This window comes from Callithrix jacchus, chromosome 7 (assembly GCF_049354715.1).
Source record: "Callithrix jacchus isolate 240 chromosome 7, calJac240_pri, whole genome shotgun sequence".
NCBI classification, from domain to species: domain Eukaryota; kingdom Metazoa; phylum Chordata; class Mammalia; order Primates; family Cebidae; genus Callithrix; species Callithrix jacchus.
Genome location: NC_133508.1, coordinates 90,132,169 through 90,148,454, shown reverse-complemented (window position 1 = coordinate 90,148,454; position 16,286 = coordinate 90,132,169). Strand labels below are relative to the sequence as shown.

The 16,286-nt window shown below is 40.8% G+C and overlaps 1 protein-coding gene across 11 annotated transcripts in view; it reads right to left on the bottom strand.

Annotated features, from left to right (window-relative positions):
* Nucleotides 1-16,286, bottom strand: part of SCP2 (sterol carrier protein 2) — a 136,999-nt gene that overhangs the window by 58,424 nt on the left and 62,289 nt on the right. For 7 of the 11 annotated variants that reach the window (XR_013520080.1, XR_013520081.1, XM_003733448.5 and 4 more), the window contains 5 exons: nucleotides 15,623-15,686; nucleotides 12,215-12,301; nucleotides 11,526-11,676; nucleotides 10,102-10,249; nucleotides 2,538-2,645 (listed from right to left, as the gene is read on the bottom strand). Coding sequence is in view for 9 of the 11 variants with exons in the window: in XM_003733448.5 (XP_003733496.2) it covers nucleotides 2,538-2,645; nucleotides 10,102-10,249; nucleotides 11,526-11,676; nucleotides 12,215-12,301; nucleotides 15,623-15,686 (558 nt within the window). In the remaining 2 variants the exon portion in view is untranslated. The remainder of the gene's footprint in view (nucleotides 1-2,537; nucleotides 2,646-10,101; nucleotides 10,250-11,525; nucleotides 11,677-12,214; nucleotides 12,302-15,622; nucleotides 15,687-16,286) is intronic. The other 4 variants (XM_078331850.1, XM_078331852.1, XM_078331848.1 and 1 more) reach the window with 2 other exon arrangements.

Here is a 16,286-nt window from a genome sequence, read left to right as displayed (position 1 = left end):
GCTCAACCACAGTGTCAGACACTTTGGGTGAAGGGACCACACTGAAGGTGTTCATAATGCAATCAGGGTGCTCTCGGATCTTGCTGATAAGGAGCTTGCCCATTCCAGAGCCTGTGCCCCCACCCAGTGAGTGGGTCAGCTGGAAGCCCTAAAGGCAGTCACAGCTCTCAGCCTCCTTCTGCACCACTTCTAGGACTGAATCAACCAGCTCGGCCCCCTCTATGTAGCGTCCTTTGGCCCAGTTGTTGCCTGTCCCAGACTAACCAAAAACGAAGATGTCTGATCTAAACATCTAGCCAAAAGGGCCTGAGCTAGCACAGTCCATGGTCCCAGGTTCTATATCCACCAGGATAGCACAAGGAACATATCTGGCACCTGTGGCTTCATTGTAGTACATGGAGTTGCAGTCCAGCTGCAGGTGCTGTCCTCATGTTAGATGTCAGTGGGCTCGATGCCACGATCATCACTGATCACATCTCAGAACTTGGCACTAATCTGGTTGCCACACTGACCAGCCTGAATGTGCACAATTTCCCTCATGGTTAAAATTTAATTTTTTTGCTTGCCTCAAGGTATGTACGGGGCAATAAAATATGTAATTTTTTTTCTCTGCTGGTTGCAGGCTGAAAGGATGGAATGTGCCCCAGAGGCTAGAGCAGTGAGGTGCAAATGCAGCAGCAGGAAGGTTCTGAGAGGCAGAACTGCATTTTCTTGTATAAAAATTAGATCTACGCCAGGCGCAGTGGCTCACGTCTGTAATTCCAGCACTTTGGGAGGCTGAGGTGGGTGGATCACAAGGTCAGGAGTTTGAGACCAGCCTGGCCAACATTGTGAATCCTCATCTCTATTAAAAATACAAAAATCTGCCAGGCCATGGTGGTGTGCAACTATAATCCCAGCTACTCCGGAGGCTGAGGCAGGAGAATCACTTGAACCTGGGAAGCAGAGGCTGCAGTGAGCCAGGATCGTGCCACTGCACTCCAGCCTGGGTGACAATAAGACTCTGTCTTAAAGAAAGAATCAATCTAAATTTTAATAATATAGATATGAAAAATTATATTGTTACTATAAAGCATGATTTCTGAGTGTTTCAGTTGATGGCTGAACAAAAATATCTAATAATGGCAAGCAAGCAAGTTATAATAAAAACATGCTATTTCAGAGAAGAAAAATGTTGTACGTCAACAAGAACAACTAAAATGAAATGTCATATTCATCTCCTAATGAAACAGAGGTTTCCTATATGAGTAAGGAAGCTGTCTGATAGGAGGATTTGAGTGACTTCTTCACATACAAACCACAGTATAACTCTTAAAGGTTTCAGTGGCCACACCACAAAAATATTTATTATCATCCAGACATCCCATGTCCCATTAGCAACAAAATCAACACTGAAGTATGACCTAATTCTTCTGAGGAATAAAGAAAACAGTTTAGTCTATTTACCAAAGGTGGAAAATAGTTTTAAAATAATGTCTGTGTAGCACTGGGCACAATGTCTACATAGAGATATGGTGCCTTGAGGGTGTCATACTAGAAAACAAATTTTCTTTACAAATAAAAGAACATTCTTCTCCAAAAATGGTTAAAAATTATTTTTCATACTGTGATAAAAACAAGAGGTTTAATACTGGCAAACAAACAAACAAGAACCAGTTAAGAGATCCATCATGGCTTCCTTTTGTAAAAATGTTGGGAAGAGAATTCTGGAAGTTATTGTGTTCCTACTCTTTTTGGGGGACTCTACTGTACACTTTACATACATGTATTTCCTCATTTCCACAGAACCGCCTTATAAGGTAGGTAATATATTCCAATTTTACAGATAAGAAACTAGGATTAACTGGCTAATCTACATACTAAAGAGAGTGAAGAGGCTAGGTTCAAACCCAAGTTTCATTCATACAGAACATGTACCTATAATTCAGGTACATCCCTTACATACGTATCACTTTCCATTCATAGCCACTATTCCTAAAAATGTACCTGCACTATTGTTGCCACTTTCTCACTTACAACTCTTTCTGAATCCCATTACTTCTATGCAAAACACTTCTTCAAAATTGCTCCAGGACTGCCAATGACTTTGTAACAGCCAAATCCAAAGGATACTTTTTGTTCTTTAGCTATGTAACTTTTGTGCCCTGAATTTAGTTTTAATTAATTCAAATTCTCAACAATTAATCAAGATTATTTAAGTATGTTCTACTTAGTGGAAAATCAAAAATATTGCAGCTAAACAATCATTTTAAGCACCAGCTACCAAGTTCAGAGAATATAATCCTTCATTCAAATGAAAGTCTAAATCATTCACACTTAAGGAAAAAATGATTTAAAACATTTATGGGCTGGGTGTGGTGGCTCACGCCTGTAATCCAAGCACTTTTGAGGCCAAGGCAGGCGGATCACCTGAGGTTAGGAGTTCAAGACCAGCCTGATCAACATGGTGAAACCCCGTCTTTATAAAATATATATATATATATAAAAAAAGAAAAGAAAAGAAAAAATAATTTTATGAAATCTGTATGTAGTATTACCTGTAGCTCCCAGTGGGTGTCCCTTTGAAATCAATCCACCACTAGGATTTATGACCCACTTTCCTCCATACGTATTATCTCCTCTATCAACCAGGGTTCCACCTTGTCCTGTAGAAGAAAAAGTAATATTCACAAATGTTAAAAAGTAACAATAGAACAAATGATATGCTTTTCTAAGATTTCCATATAGCCAAGAATTTCTTGGAGCAAATATTTCTTAACAGCTCAAACTAACAACAATTTGACATAAGCACTTTTAAAAGTAATAAATACTTATATTTTTGGAGTAATAAATACTTATATTTTCAGAGTAATAAATACTTATATTTTGTTTCCTGCATGAAACAAAGCTCCTATTAGTTCCTTAGAGCTCTCTGACTTCCAGAATTGCTTCAAATACAGTAGAGATTTAGAGAACTAGGAGAATAGAATTTGTAGGGGGGAAACCCCGCAAGTGCTGTGGCAAGGGTTTGAAGCCTCAGCCTGTTCCCATATAAATACTGATTTAGAAAAGAATTAGAAATGTAGGCACATAGTTATTCCTTTATATAATCACATATAATCTTATAGTTACGTATAATCATAAAGATATATACTCAATATAACCTTTAATTTTACTAATGACCATCAGGTTATGAAGCATGGAACTGAGGTGACATTGTGAACAAAGTGATCCTAAGGCAAGATGCTCTAAGCCCTCTGTCACACCCACTTAAGGGCTGCTGGAGGGCACCTCAGCTGTGCAGCAGCACCAGTGCTAAGAAAGCACTCGCTGTTTAGCCAGCTAGGGAAGGAGTTGTCCAAAATGACCAAGACATCTCCTTCCTAGGGAAGTTAGGAGAAAACTCCATTTCTCCAAGCTCTTGTGGCAAGGCCTGATGGCTGTCATGAAAGCCCACAAACATCTGGGGGCTTAAGTGTTTCTATGTGACCCTGTGCTACAGTGGTCACGTTCCATGTCTACTCTCACGCCCTGCTTCTGCACCTGGTTTCTCTGTCTCAGAAGAATTAATGTCCTTGACATTTCTAACAAAATTGCGAAGAGCACTGATGAATTAGCTTTTCTCCTCCCCTCGGCTACATGAAAGTCCTGGCCCCTATCCTCAAGACACTTGATTTACCTGACCCTATCACCGACCACCATTACCTCACCCTACCTTCCCTGCCCACTGCTTTGTACTCAACAAAAATAAGAGTGTCCAGGCCCTCGGTGCCACTGTAGGTCTCTGTGATTTGGTTGGCAGTGGACCCCTGAGCCCAAACTCTCTTTTTTCTGTCTCTGTATCTGTATCTTTTATTTCTACAGTTTCTTGTTTCCGCATCAATGGGGAGGGGCTCACAGAACCCTATAGCACTGGCCCCTGTAAGAACTGAAATGGATAAAATGCTATAACTAAAATAACTATGTCAGCTTTAAAAATTCATAATTTCACCAAAATGTGTTCATTTCTATTTTCAACTATACTGCTATATACTATATAACTATTTTTAATAAATGTGGAAAAGCAGGAGAAAAAAAGACACTTTAATAAAATGAAGAGAAATGTCTGAAAACACTGTTAAGCCACAAAAGTAAAATTAAAAAAAATACTTCACATGCTCAGTGGCTTCAATGTTCCTGTCAATTTCCTGGTCACTGGTCATTCTTCCAGGTGGTTAAAAAGTAAATGAAAATGTATGTATGGTATAAAATTGTCTTCCACATCATATTTCTGATAAGGTAATAAGATGTGGAAACTCCAAATAATGATAGCAATGATGGTGGTGATGCTGTCAAAGGCAGCTAATAGCTTTTGAGCACTCACTCTGGCTCAGGTCTCGTTCTTATTTTCTGTATATATAGTCAGCATCCACAGGTTCCACATCATGGATTTAACCATCCACAGGTCAAAAATATTCAGAAGAGGCCAGGCACAGTGGCTCATGCCTATAATCCCAGCACTTTGGGAGGCCAAAGCAGGTGAATCACCTGAAGTCAGGAATTCGAGACCAGCCTGGCCAACCCTGTCTCTACTAAAAATACAAAAATGAGCCGGGTGTGGTGGTGGGCACCTGTAATCCCAGCTACTCGGGAGGCTGAGGCAGGAGAATCGCTTGAACCTGGGAGGCAGAGGTTGTAGTGAGCTGAGGTCATGCCACTGCACTGCAGCCTGGGCAACAAGAACGATATATATATATTTAGAAGAAAAAAAATTCCAAAAAGCAAAACTTGAATTTGTATGTGCTGAGTACTACTTTGAATCTATGGGAACGAAGTGATGTATAGTTAGTTATTATAAGTAATCTAGAGATGATTTAAAGTATATGGGAGGATGTGCATAGGTTATATGCAAAAATTATGCCATTTTATATAAGCGACTTCCATGGATTTTGGTATTGTGGGAGGTCTTAGAAACAATCCCCCCCAGATACTGAGAGATGATTGTATTTATATAATTTAATATTCAGTCCTATGAAGCAGGTGCTATCATTCTCACTTCCTAGATGAGAAAACAGACATGTTAAGTAACCAGCCAAGGCAACAGCAAGAGATCTAGGATTAATACTCAGGCAGCCTGGTTCCACAGCCTGTGTTCTGTTCTTAACCAATATACCTTCAAAAACAAAAGTTCCTCTATTGGTTAAATGAAATACACCAGCACAAGATTTCAGATGACTAACACTTCTAATTTGGCTTTAAAATCTAGGTTATAGATAAAGAAAACCATTGGTTAAGAGATTCTCTCTTATTTTTTGGTATGTTTCTACCTTAGATATTGCTCTAAGAAGTCTGGGCACAGTGGCTCATGCCCGTCATCCCAGCACTTTGGGAGGCTGAGGCGGGATGATCACCTGAAGCAAGGAGTTTGAGACCAGCCTGGCCAACATGGAGAAACTCCGTCTCTACTAAAAATACAAGAATTAGCCAGGCATGGTGGCGGGCGCCTGTAATCCCAGCTACTCAGGAGGCTGAGGCAGAAAGAATCGCTTAAACCTGGGAGGTGGATGTTGCAGTGAGCCAAGATAGTGCCATTGCACTCTAGCCTAGGCAACAGAGTGAGACTGTCTCAAAAATAAAAATAAAAGAAATTGCTCTAAGGCTCTAGTCATAGGAGATAAATCTATCTACTATTGCTACTTTCAAACTGCTAAATATCATTTCTGTAGCAAGCAATAGCAAACTGAACACAAGCTAACCCCCAAAAGTGAATAATTCACCTCACTTTTCCCTAATATATACAATCTTGTAATTTTTTAAATATTAAGTTTATTCAATTTGATTATACTAGTGTTATCAGTAGTTACATTTCATTATAATAGTTATAATTAATTTTTTATTGCATTTTAGGTTTTGGGGTACATGTGCAGAACATGCAAGATAGTTGCATAGGTACACACATGGTAGTGTGTTTTGCTGCCTTCCTCCCCTTCACCCACATTTGGCATTTCTCCCCGGGCTATCCCTCCCCAGCTCCTCCACCGGCTGTGCCTCCCCTATTCCCCCCAATAGACTCCAGGGTTTAGTACTCCCTTCCCTGTGTCCATGTGTTCTCATTTTTCGTTCACCCGCCTATGAGTGAGAATATGCAGTATTTCATTTTCTGTTCTTGTGTCAGTTTGCTGAGAATGATGTTCTCCAGATTCATCCATGTCCCTACAAACGACACAAACTCATCATTTTTGATTGCTGCATAATATTCCATGGTGTATATGTGCCACATTTTCCCAGTCCATTCTATCATCGATGGGCATTTGGGTTGGTTCCAGGTCTCTGCTATTGTAAACAGTGCTGCAATGAACATTCGTGTGCATGTGTCCTGATAGTAGAACGATTTATAGTCCTTTGGATGTATACCCAGTAATGGGATTGCTGGGTCAAATGGAATTTCTATTTCTAAGGCCTTGAGGAATCTCCACACTGTCTTCCACAATGGTTATACTAATTTACACTCCCACCAACACTGTAAAAGTGTTCCTATTTCTCCACATCCTCTCCAGCATCTGTTGTCTCCAGATTTTTTAATGATCGCCATTCTAACTGGCGTGAGATGGTATCTCAATTGGTTTTGATTTGCATCTCTCTAATGACCAGTGATGATGAGCATTTTTTCATATGTTTGTTGGCCTCATGTATGTCTTCTTTTGTAAAGTGTCTGTTCATATCCTTTGCCCATTTTTGAATGGGCTTGTTTGTTTTTTTCCTGTAAATCTGTTTGAGTTCTTTGTAAATTCTGGGTATCAGCCCTTTGTCAGATGGGTAAACTGCAAAAATTTTTTCCCATTCTGTTGGTTGCCGATTCACTCTAGTGACTGTTTCTTTTGCCGTGCAGAAGCTGTGGAGTTTGATTAGGTCCCATTTGTCTATTTTGGCTTTTGTTGCCAATGCTTTTGGTGTTTTGGTCATGAAGTCCTTGCCTACTCCTATGTCCTGAATGGTTTTGCCTAGATTTTCTTCTAGGGTTTTTATGGTGCCAGGTCTTATGTTTAAGTCTTTAATCCATCTGGAGTTAATTTTAGTGTAAGGTGTCAGGAAGGGGTCCAGTTTCTGCTTTCTGCACATGGCTAGCCAGTTTTCCCAACACCATTTATTAAACAGGGAATCCTTTCCCCATTGCTTGTTTTTTTTTTTTTTTTTTTTCAATTTTTTATTGGATTTTAGGTTTTGGGGTACATGAGCAAAGCATGCAAGACAGTTGCATAGGAACACACATGGCAGTTTGCTTTTCTTTCCTTCTCCCCTTCACCCACATTTGGCATTTCTCCCCAGGCTATCCCTCCCCACCTCCCCCTCCCACTGGCCCTCCCCTTTTCCCCCCAATAGACCCCAGTGTTTAGTACTCCCCTTTCTGTGTCCATGTCCATTGCTTGTTTTTGTCAGGTTTATCCAAGATTATATGGTTGTCGATATGTTGTGTTGCCTCCGATGCCTCTGTTCTGTTCCATTGGTCTATATCTCTGTTTTGGTACCAGTACCATGCTGTTTTGATTACTGTAGCCTTGTAGTATAGTTTGAAGTCCAGTAGTTTGATGCCTCCCGCTGTGTTCTTTTTGCTTAGAATTGACTTGGCTATGTGGGCTCTCTTTTGGTTCCATATGAAGTTCATGGCGGTTTTTTCTAGTTCTGTGAGGAAAGTCCATGGTAGCTTGATGGGGATAGCATTGATTCTGTAAATTAATTTGGGCAGTATAGCCATTTTCACGATATTGATTCTTCCTAACCATGAACATGGAATGTTTCTCCATCTGTTTGTGTCCTCTCTTACTTCGTTGAGCAGTGGTTTGTAGTTTTCCTTGAAGAGGGAGTAAATCATGTGTATTTGGAACAAAGGCCCTGAAACAGGAGCAAGCTTCCAGTGCCTGAAGAAGGAAGTCAATGTCGCTGTAGCAGAGGAGAAGGTTTGAATAAAAGTAGAAGATGGGAGTGGGAAGTAAGGAAGACATATCACATTTGGCTTGTTCCTCTGAATGAGTTGAGAAACTCAAAAATTAAGGCAGGCTCAGTGGCTTGTGTCTGTAATCCCAGTATTTTGGGAGGCCAAAGTGGGTGGATCAACTGAGGTTGGGAGTTTGAGACCAGCCTGACCAATTTGGAGAAACCCCATGTCTACTAAAAATACAAAATTAGCCAGGCGTGGTGGCACATGCCTGGAATCCCAGCTACTCGGGAGGCTGAGGCAGGAGAGTCACTTGAACCCGGGAGGCGAAGGTTGCCATGAGCGGAGATCACGCCATTGCACTCCAGCCTGGGCAACAATAGCAAAACTCCGTCTCAAAAAAAAAAAAAGTAGGCAGCTGGATACTTGAGTCTAGAGGTTGAAAAAGAAGTTCAAGCAAGAGTATAAGTTTGAAGGTGATCATTTTATATCTGTAGCTATGTAAAATATCTAACTTTGAGATTAGGTTTCATATTAGGCAGCATATGCTCACTATAGTCCATCTCTTCCATTGATTACAACTGAAAACACTGGATATAATACCCAAAAAAAGCAACTACCTGAGGACTCCGAAAAGTAAATAAAAGCAGGGGGATTATAGAGCAAGTGAAAACTTGGAGAAGCCACTGCATAAGGGTGAGCTCCTCGTTGTCTTTTTTCTTTTTAGGCTCTCTCTCTTAACAGCTTTGCACCAAGGTTGAGCATAGCCCTGGAACAGCATGGCAGCAGAAGCAGCAAAGGAAGCTAAAGTTCTAACAGAAACCCCAGGAGATGGAAGCTGCAATGAACTGAGATCACACAACTGTACTCCAGCCAGGGTGACAGGGTGAGATTCTTGTCTCAAAAAAAAAAAATTATTACTGAAATACATTGTTTTTCATATTAAGTCTCCAAAACCCCACTTACAGCACATGCCAATTTGAACTAGCTACATTTTTTTTTTTTTTTGAGACAGAGTCTCTCTCTGTAGCCCAGGCTAGAGTGCAGTGGCATGATCTCAGCTCACTGCAACCTCCTCCTCCCAGGTTCAAGTGATTCTCTTGCCTCAGCCTCCCGAGTAGCTGGGACTACAGGTGTGTACCACCATGCTCAGCTAATTTTTGTATTTTTAGTAGAGACGGGGTTTCACTATGTTGGCCAGGATGGTCTCAAACTCCTGACCTCGTAATCTTCCTGCCTCAGCTTCCCAAAGTGCTGAGATTACAGATGTGAGCCACTGCACTCAGCCTGGACTAGCTTCATTTCAAAGACTCAATAACAAGCATAGCTAGTGGCTATTGTACCAGCACAGGTTTCAACACCCCAGTTAAAAGGCAGAAATTAACAAAGTAGATTTTAAAAAATACATTATTGCAGCTGGGCGTGGTGGCTCACATGGGCAAGGTTGCAGTGACCGGAGATCACGCCACTGCACTCCAGCCTGGGCTACAGAGAGAGACTCCGTCTCAGAAAAATGAAAAAACAACAAAAAAATTATTGCTTACATGGTGCCTATAAGAGATATACTTTAAATAAATTAACATAAACAGATTGAAAGAAAATAAACAAAATCTCATGCAAAGAATAAGCATAAGAAAGATGGAGTAGCTATTTTGCTCAGGTAAAGAGCCTTCTAGACAAAGAATATAACCATAATACAAATTATTTGGATACTCCATCATCTTAATGTTGCTGCTGCCTAATACTACAAGCTCTAAAAAGTCCAGTACCAAAACAGCTTACATTCACTTTGCACAGTGTGGCAGAGCCAATGTGAAGGAAAAAGCAAATAGTGAATTCTTTTTTTTTGAGATGGAGTTTTGCTCTTTCACCCAGGCTGGAGTGCAGTGGTGTGATCTCGGCTCACTATAATGTCTGACTCCTGGGTGCAAGGGATTCTCCTGCCTCAGCCTTCCAAGTAGCTGGGACTACAAGCGCATCCACCATGCCCTATTAATTTTTTGTATTTTTAGTAGAGACAAGGTTTCACCATGTTGGCCAGGATGGTCTCGATCTCTTGACCTCGTGATCTGCTCACCTCAGCCTCCCTAAGTACTGGGATTACAGGCATAAACCACCATGCCCAGCTGTGAATTATTTTATCTAATGGTCAAAGCGAAGTTTTCTCAGTGAAATTTACCAAATAAATCTGCCCTATTAAAAAATGTTACCTTCTGGACAGAGTCCCAATGCTTCATAAGTAAGGAGTTCATTGGCAGAAAAGCAATCATGAAGTTCTATTACGTCAATATCACTTGGTGTCAGGCCAGATTTCTTATAGCATTTTCTTGCAGCTTCTTTACTCATATCAAAGCCAACCTAAAACCAAAACCATATATAAATAAAAGGCACCAAAGCTGGGCCTTTTAGACAAATATTTTAAGAGATTAATAGAAGCATAACTTTAACTGATAATTGACTACATATATTGAAATCTTGGCCAGGTGCTCAAGCCTATAATCCCAGAACTTTGGGAGGCTGAAGCAGGAGGATCGCCTGAGCCCAGGAGTTTGAAACCAGCCTGGGCAACATTGGAAGATCCAGTCTCTACAAATAATTTAAAAATTACCCTGGTGTGGTAGTATGCGCCTGTGGTCTTAGCTATTTGGGAGCCTAAGGCAGGATGATCGTTTGAGCCCAGGAGGTCAAGGCTGCAGTGAACCAGGATCACCCCACTGAATTCGTCTGGATGAAAAAGCAAGATCTTGTCTCGAAAAAAAAAAAAGAGAAGAAAGAGGAGAGGATCACTTGAGCCCAGGAGTTCAAGACCAGCCTGGGAAATATGGCAAAACTCACAAACATTAGCTGGGCATGGTGGCATGTGTCTGTAGTCCCAGCTACTTGGGAGGCTGAAATTGGGGAGGATTGATTGGGCCTGGGATGTGGAAGTTACAGTGAGCTGAGATCGCACTACTGCATTCCAGCCTGGGTGACAGAGTAAGACCCTGTCTAAAAAAAAAAAGAAAAGAAAAAAAAACAAGAGCAACAACAAAACAAAACAAAACAATCTTTGTTTTTCCCTTAACTCTGTAAGACTGGAGTTCTAGGTATAGTCAACTTAAAATAAAGATAAATAGCATGTCTAGTTAATTAAAAATTATCATATAATAATGCATGGCTCCATCATAAGAAGCAAGTTCTCATTAGCTATTTTCCCTTAACAGATCTTTAAGAATGGATTATAATGCTACAATTTTTAGACCAATTTTTGCAAGTAAACAACTTCCAAAGCTGATGACAGCATAAGGTCACTTTGAAATTTTAAACAGCGATTCTTTAATTTGATTAATAAAATGGAATCAGCCAGGCACAGAGACACACATCTTTTATCCTAGCACTTTGGGAGGCTGAGGCCAGCAGATCACTGGCGGTCAGGAGTTCAAGACCAGCCTAGTCAACATGGTGAAACGCCATCTCTTCTAAAAGTACAAAAAATTAGCCAGGTGTGGTGGCACATGCCTGTAATCCCAGCTACTTGGGAGGCTGGGGTAGGAGAATTGCTTGAACTTGGGAGGCAGAGGTTGCAGCCAAGATCATGCCACTGCACTCCAGCCTGGGTGACAAAATAAAAAATTAAACAGAATCTCAGACATACCATTTTAATCATGCTTTTTTCTTCAAACGAGCTTGGCAAATCAGTCATCATTTCTTGTGCCAAAATTTCCACAGCTTTGGGTTGCAGGCCATACTTCTGTACAAATGCTTCACTGGCCAAAATTGCTGCTGCAGCACCATCTGAAGTGGGACTAAGAGGAGGTAAAAATTATTCTCCACACCCAGTAGCACCTGATCATAGGATTTCAGACTAGGAGTTCCTTCTATGTGAAAAGAAAGGCAAATACGCTTGCTGGTCAGTGGGTTGTCTTCTTTGTGATATCTACAGTTGTAAATCACACATGCTTCCTACCTGAGAACTGGACCTCTATCAAGAACTTAAATGTTGTCAAACACTACTTGGTATCTGTAAGTCCCAAAAAGTTCTTATTGCAAAGAATCACCAATTTGCCTCTGGAGATGCATAAGGCATCTTCTGGGGACTTCTGAGGAGTAAGTCCAAAGATTATTCCTATCCTAGTACAATAAGGATTCTACTATAGACTGCCCCAGCTCCAACTTTGCTATCTCCAAATAACTCAGTCCTGAAATCCTTTTGGAAACTGGGAAAGGATAGATTGGAAGCCCTCTGTGAGGTCAGTTAGACTTTCTAAGGTTTAACCACAGGTGGGTGGCAGGAAGGGGAGCAGTTAACTTCTCTCATTAAATGTTAAAATATATTTTTCTTACCAACATTGTAAGATTGTCAAAAATTCAAAAACTTTTTTAGATGCCATCACTTCATCTAAACTGTATTCATCTTGGAACTGGGAATACCTAAATACAAAATAAATATTAGTTACAAAATGTGAGGCAGCAACTGCAAATTTTGTTGCAGAGTTAGAAACAGAATAATATGTAAACATTCTTTTCACAATCGAAAGGCAGATTTTTATGAAAAGCTTCGACCTTTAATAAATGAGTCAACTGAATTGACCTTTTCAAAAATCCTAACTCTAAAACACCATGTTTTATTTTTTATTTTATTTTATTTTTGAGACGGAGTTTCGCTCGTTACCCAGGCTGGAGTGCAATGGCGCAATCTCGGCTCACCGCAACCTCCACCTCCTGGGTTCAGGCAATTCTCCTGCCTCAGCCTCCTGAGTAGCTGGGATTACAGGCACGCACCACGGTGCCCAGCTAATTTTTTGTATTTTTATTAGAGACGGGGTTTCACCATGTTGACCAGGATGGTCTCAATCTCTTCACTTCGTGATCCACCCGCCTCAGCCTCCCAAAGTGATGGGATTACTTTTGGCGTGAGCCACCGCGCCCAGCCTATTTTATTTTTTTAAATTTGGTCTTTGTCCTGGATTCCTGGTTTGGAGCTTCTAAACCCTTGGAATTTCCTGAATGATAGAAGTGTCTCTATTACGCTAATGAGGTGACTTATGGTGGGCCCTGTTATCTTCAAAATGGGAGACTGACCACCAAAAGACCAACCATGTGACTACAGGGTTGAGACTTTTGAGCCCGTTGAACCTCTGAGAAAAGGAAGACTGGAGATTCAGTTCAGTCATGTGGCCAGTGATATAATCTAGCATGCTGACGTAATGAATTCACAAAAAATCTGGACATGGGTCAAGCACGGTGGCTCATGCCTGTAATACCAGCACTTTGGGAGGTCACGGTGGGTGGATCACTTGAGGCCAGGAGTTCAAGACTAGCCTGGCCAACATGTTGAAATCCTGTCTCTACCAAAAATACAAAAATTAGGTGGGCATGGTGGCAGGTGCCTGTAATCCCAGCTACTCAGGAGGCTGAGGCAGGAGAATGGCTTCAACCCAGGAGGTGGAGGCTGCAGTGAGCTGAGATCACCCCACTGCACTCTAGCCTGGGCAATAGAGCAAGACTCAGTCCCCCCCAAAAAAAAGATCTGGACATGGTGTTCAGCGGGACTTCCTGACTAGTGAACATCTTGATGTATCCCGAGGATGACATGTTCTGACTCCATAGGGAACAGGCAAGAAAGCTTTGCTTTGGGATCCTCCCAGACCTCGCTCTATATGCCTCTTCATTTGGCTGTTTCTGATTTATATCCTTTATAATATAATGTAATTTTAAGTACTTTCCTGAGTTTTATAAGTCATTCTAGTGAATTATTGAACTCAAGGGAGTCATGGGAGCCTCTGGATTTGTGGCCAGTTAATCAAAAGTAGAGTGGCATGGGCATCCCACTTGCAGCTGATGTCTGACGTATGAGCAGTCCTGTGGAGGACTGGGTCCTTAATTCACAGAGTTTGCATTAACTCCCGGGTGCTTTATGCCAGAATTGAGTTGCAATATACTCAGCTGGTGTTAGACCAGTTGGGGATTAAAACAGAATACTATATTTATGTTTCCTGGCAAATTATAGAATACTTATTCCTAAAAAGCAAAATCAAGTGACCTGCAATTCAACTTTTGTGATGATAACATTATACAAGTACATTAATTAAGGCTAATGGAGCTTTTAAATAAATGTACAAAATAGACAGGTGTGGTGGCTCACACTTGTAAACCCAGCACTTTGGGAGGCCAAAGTGGGCAGATCACCGGAGGTCAGGCGTTTGAGACCAGCCCGGCCAACAAGACGAAACCCCGTCTCTACTAAAAATACAAAAATTAGCCAGGATCATGGCATGCGCCTATAATCCCAGCTACTCAGGAGGCTGAGGCATGAGAATCGCAGGAATCCAGGAGGCAGAGGTTGCAGACAGCCAATATCGTGCCACTGCACTCCAGCCTAGGCGACGAGACTCTGTCTCAAAAAAAAAAAACTGTCTCTGATAATTCTAGTCTATACAATTTAAAAAGATGTTACATACAAGTGACATTTAACTACAAACAAAATTACAAAGAATGGTTTAAAACGGGACTGGTTATTTCCAACTAATATTATTACAATAAATTTCACTAAAGTTGCAATGTATGTCCAATTATATCTTTTATTTATTATGTATTTATTTTATTATTATTATTATTATTTTAGGGATAGGATCTTGCTCTATTGCCCAGCCTGGAATGCAGTAGCACCATCATGGCTCACTGCAGCCTGGACTTCCCCGGCTCAAGCCATCTTTCTACCTCAGCCTCCTGAGTAGCTAGCACTACCGTGCATGCCACCACACCCAGGTAATTTTTTAATTACTTTGTAGAGACAATGTCTTGCTATGTTGCCCAGGCTGGTCTTAACTCTTGGCCTCAGGAGATCTTCCTGCCTCAGCCTCCCAAAGCATCAGGATTACAGTGTGAGCCACCACACCTGGACCCCAATGACATCTTTGAATATTAGTCACTTACATTCTTTTTTTAAAAAGTCATTAATTAGCCAGGTGCAGTGGCTCACACCTCTAATCCCAGCACTTTGGGAGGCCGAGGCAGGCAGATCACCTGAGGTCAGGAGTTCGAGACCAGCCTGGCCAACATAGCAAAATGCCATCTCAACTAAAAATACAAAAATTAGCTGGGCATGGTGGCTCCTGTAGTCCCAGCTACTAGGGAGGTGGAGGTTGCAGTGAGCTGAGATCACACCACTACACTCCAGCCTGGGCAACAGAGTGAGACTCAGTCTCACACATACAAAAAAAAAGTCATTAGCTTAAATGATATTCTAAATATAAAGTGGCCAAAAACTGGAACTGAAAAGTTGTAAAAAGTTTACTTAGGTATAAGCCTTTTGTAAGAAAAAAAATAACATTCTGGCCGGGCGCGGTGGCTCACGTCTATAATCCCAGCACTTTGGGAGGCCGAGGTGGGTGGATCATGAGGTCAAGAGATCAAGACCATCCTGATCAACAAGGTGAAACCCCGTTTCTGCTAAAAATACAAAAATTAGCTGGGCATGGTGGTGCGCACCTGTAGTCCCAGCTATTCGGGAGGCTGAGGCAGGAGAATTGCTTGAACCCAGGAGGCGGAGGTTGCGGTGAGCCGAGATCTTGCCATTGCACTCCAATCTGGGTAACAACAGCGAAACTCCGTCTCAAAAAAAAAAAGAAAAAAAGTAACATTCTAGTTGATATAATTGAGATCTTGGCATTTGCTTTTCAAGTATAAAGTTGCACATTACATAGTAGGATAACCCAGATTTTCATTATTTCATGTCTCTGAAATACTTACGGGTTATTAACTGAATGTTTATGATTTTTCCATCCAATTTTTGCAAAGTGTTCAATTTTTGTTCCTGTAGAGAAAGCAAACATCTACCAGTGGGTGAATGTTTTTCTGCTGCCTATTAACAAATGTTGCAGTGGTACTCAGTGTTCTGCTAAATATTTCCATATTTTCTCGTTCATATATATCATCAGTATTAAAGACCTCAGCACTATTCCCTCAAATACGTTTTATTTATTATTAAATGTGGGCCTAATTAATGAACTGAATCAACTAATAGGCACACAAGATAAAAACAGTTCAAACTGGTCTATTCTAACTAAAATAAGTAGCATCCAGTTTAAAAACAAGAAAATACAGCCTAAATATTGTCTAAAACATAGTGGTTTTAAGGAGGAGAACACTGCCAGCAATTCCTCTAGGTGTCTGCCAAACACCCTAGTACCCCAAACTGAGAGAATTTTACACAACTCATATCCTCCAGGGCATGATAAAATATTTCATCTTTCTCCCTTTCCTTATGATAAAGCAGAAAAGCTTTTAGAAGAATTATATCTTGATAAGAAATATGTAGGCTTTTAAAATTCCTTAACAGAAAATTCAAATAATTGTGTCAGGAAAACAAAAAAAAGTACAATAATGAGGTAAAACATAAAAAAAATTTTTTTTA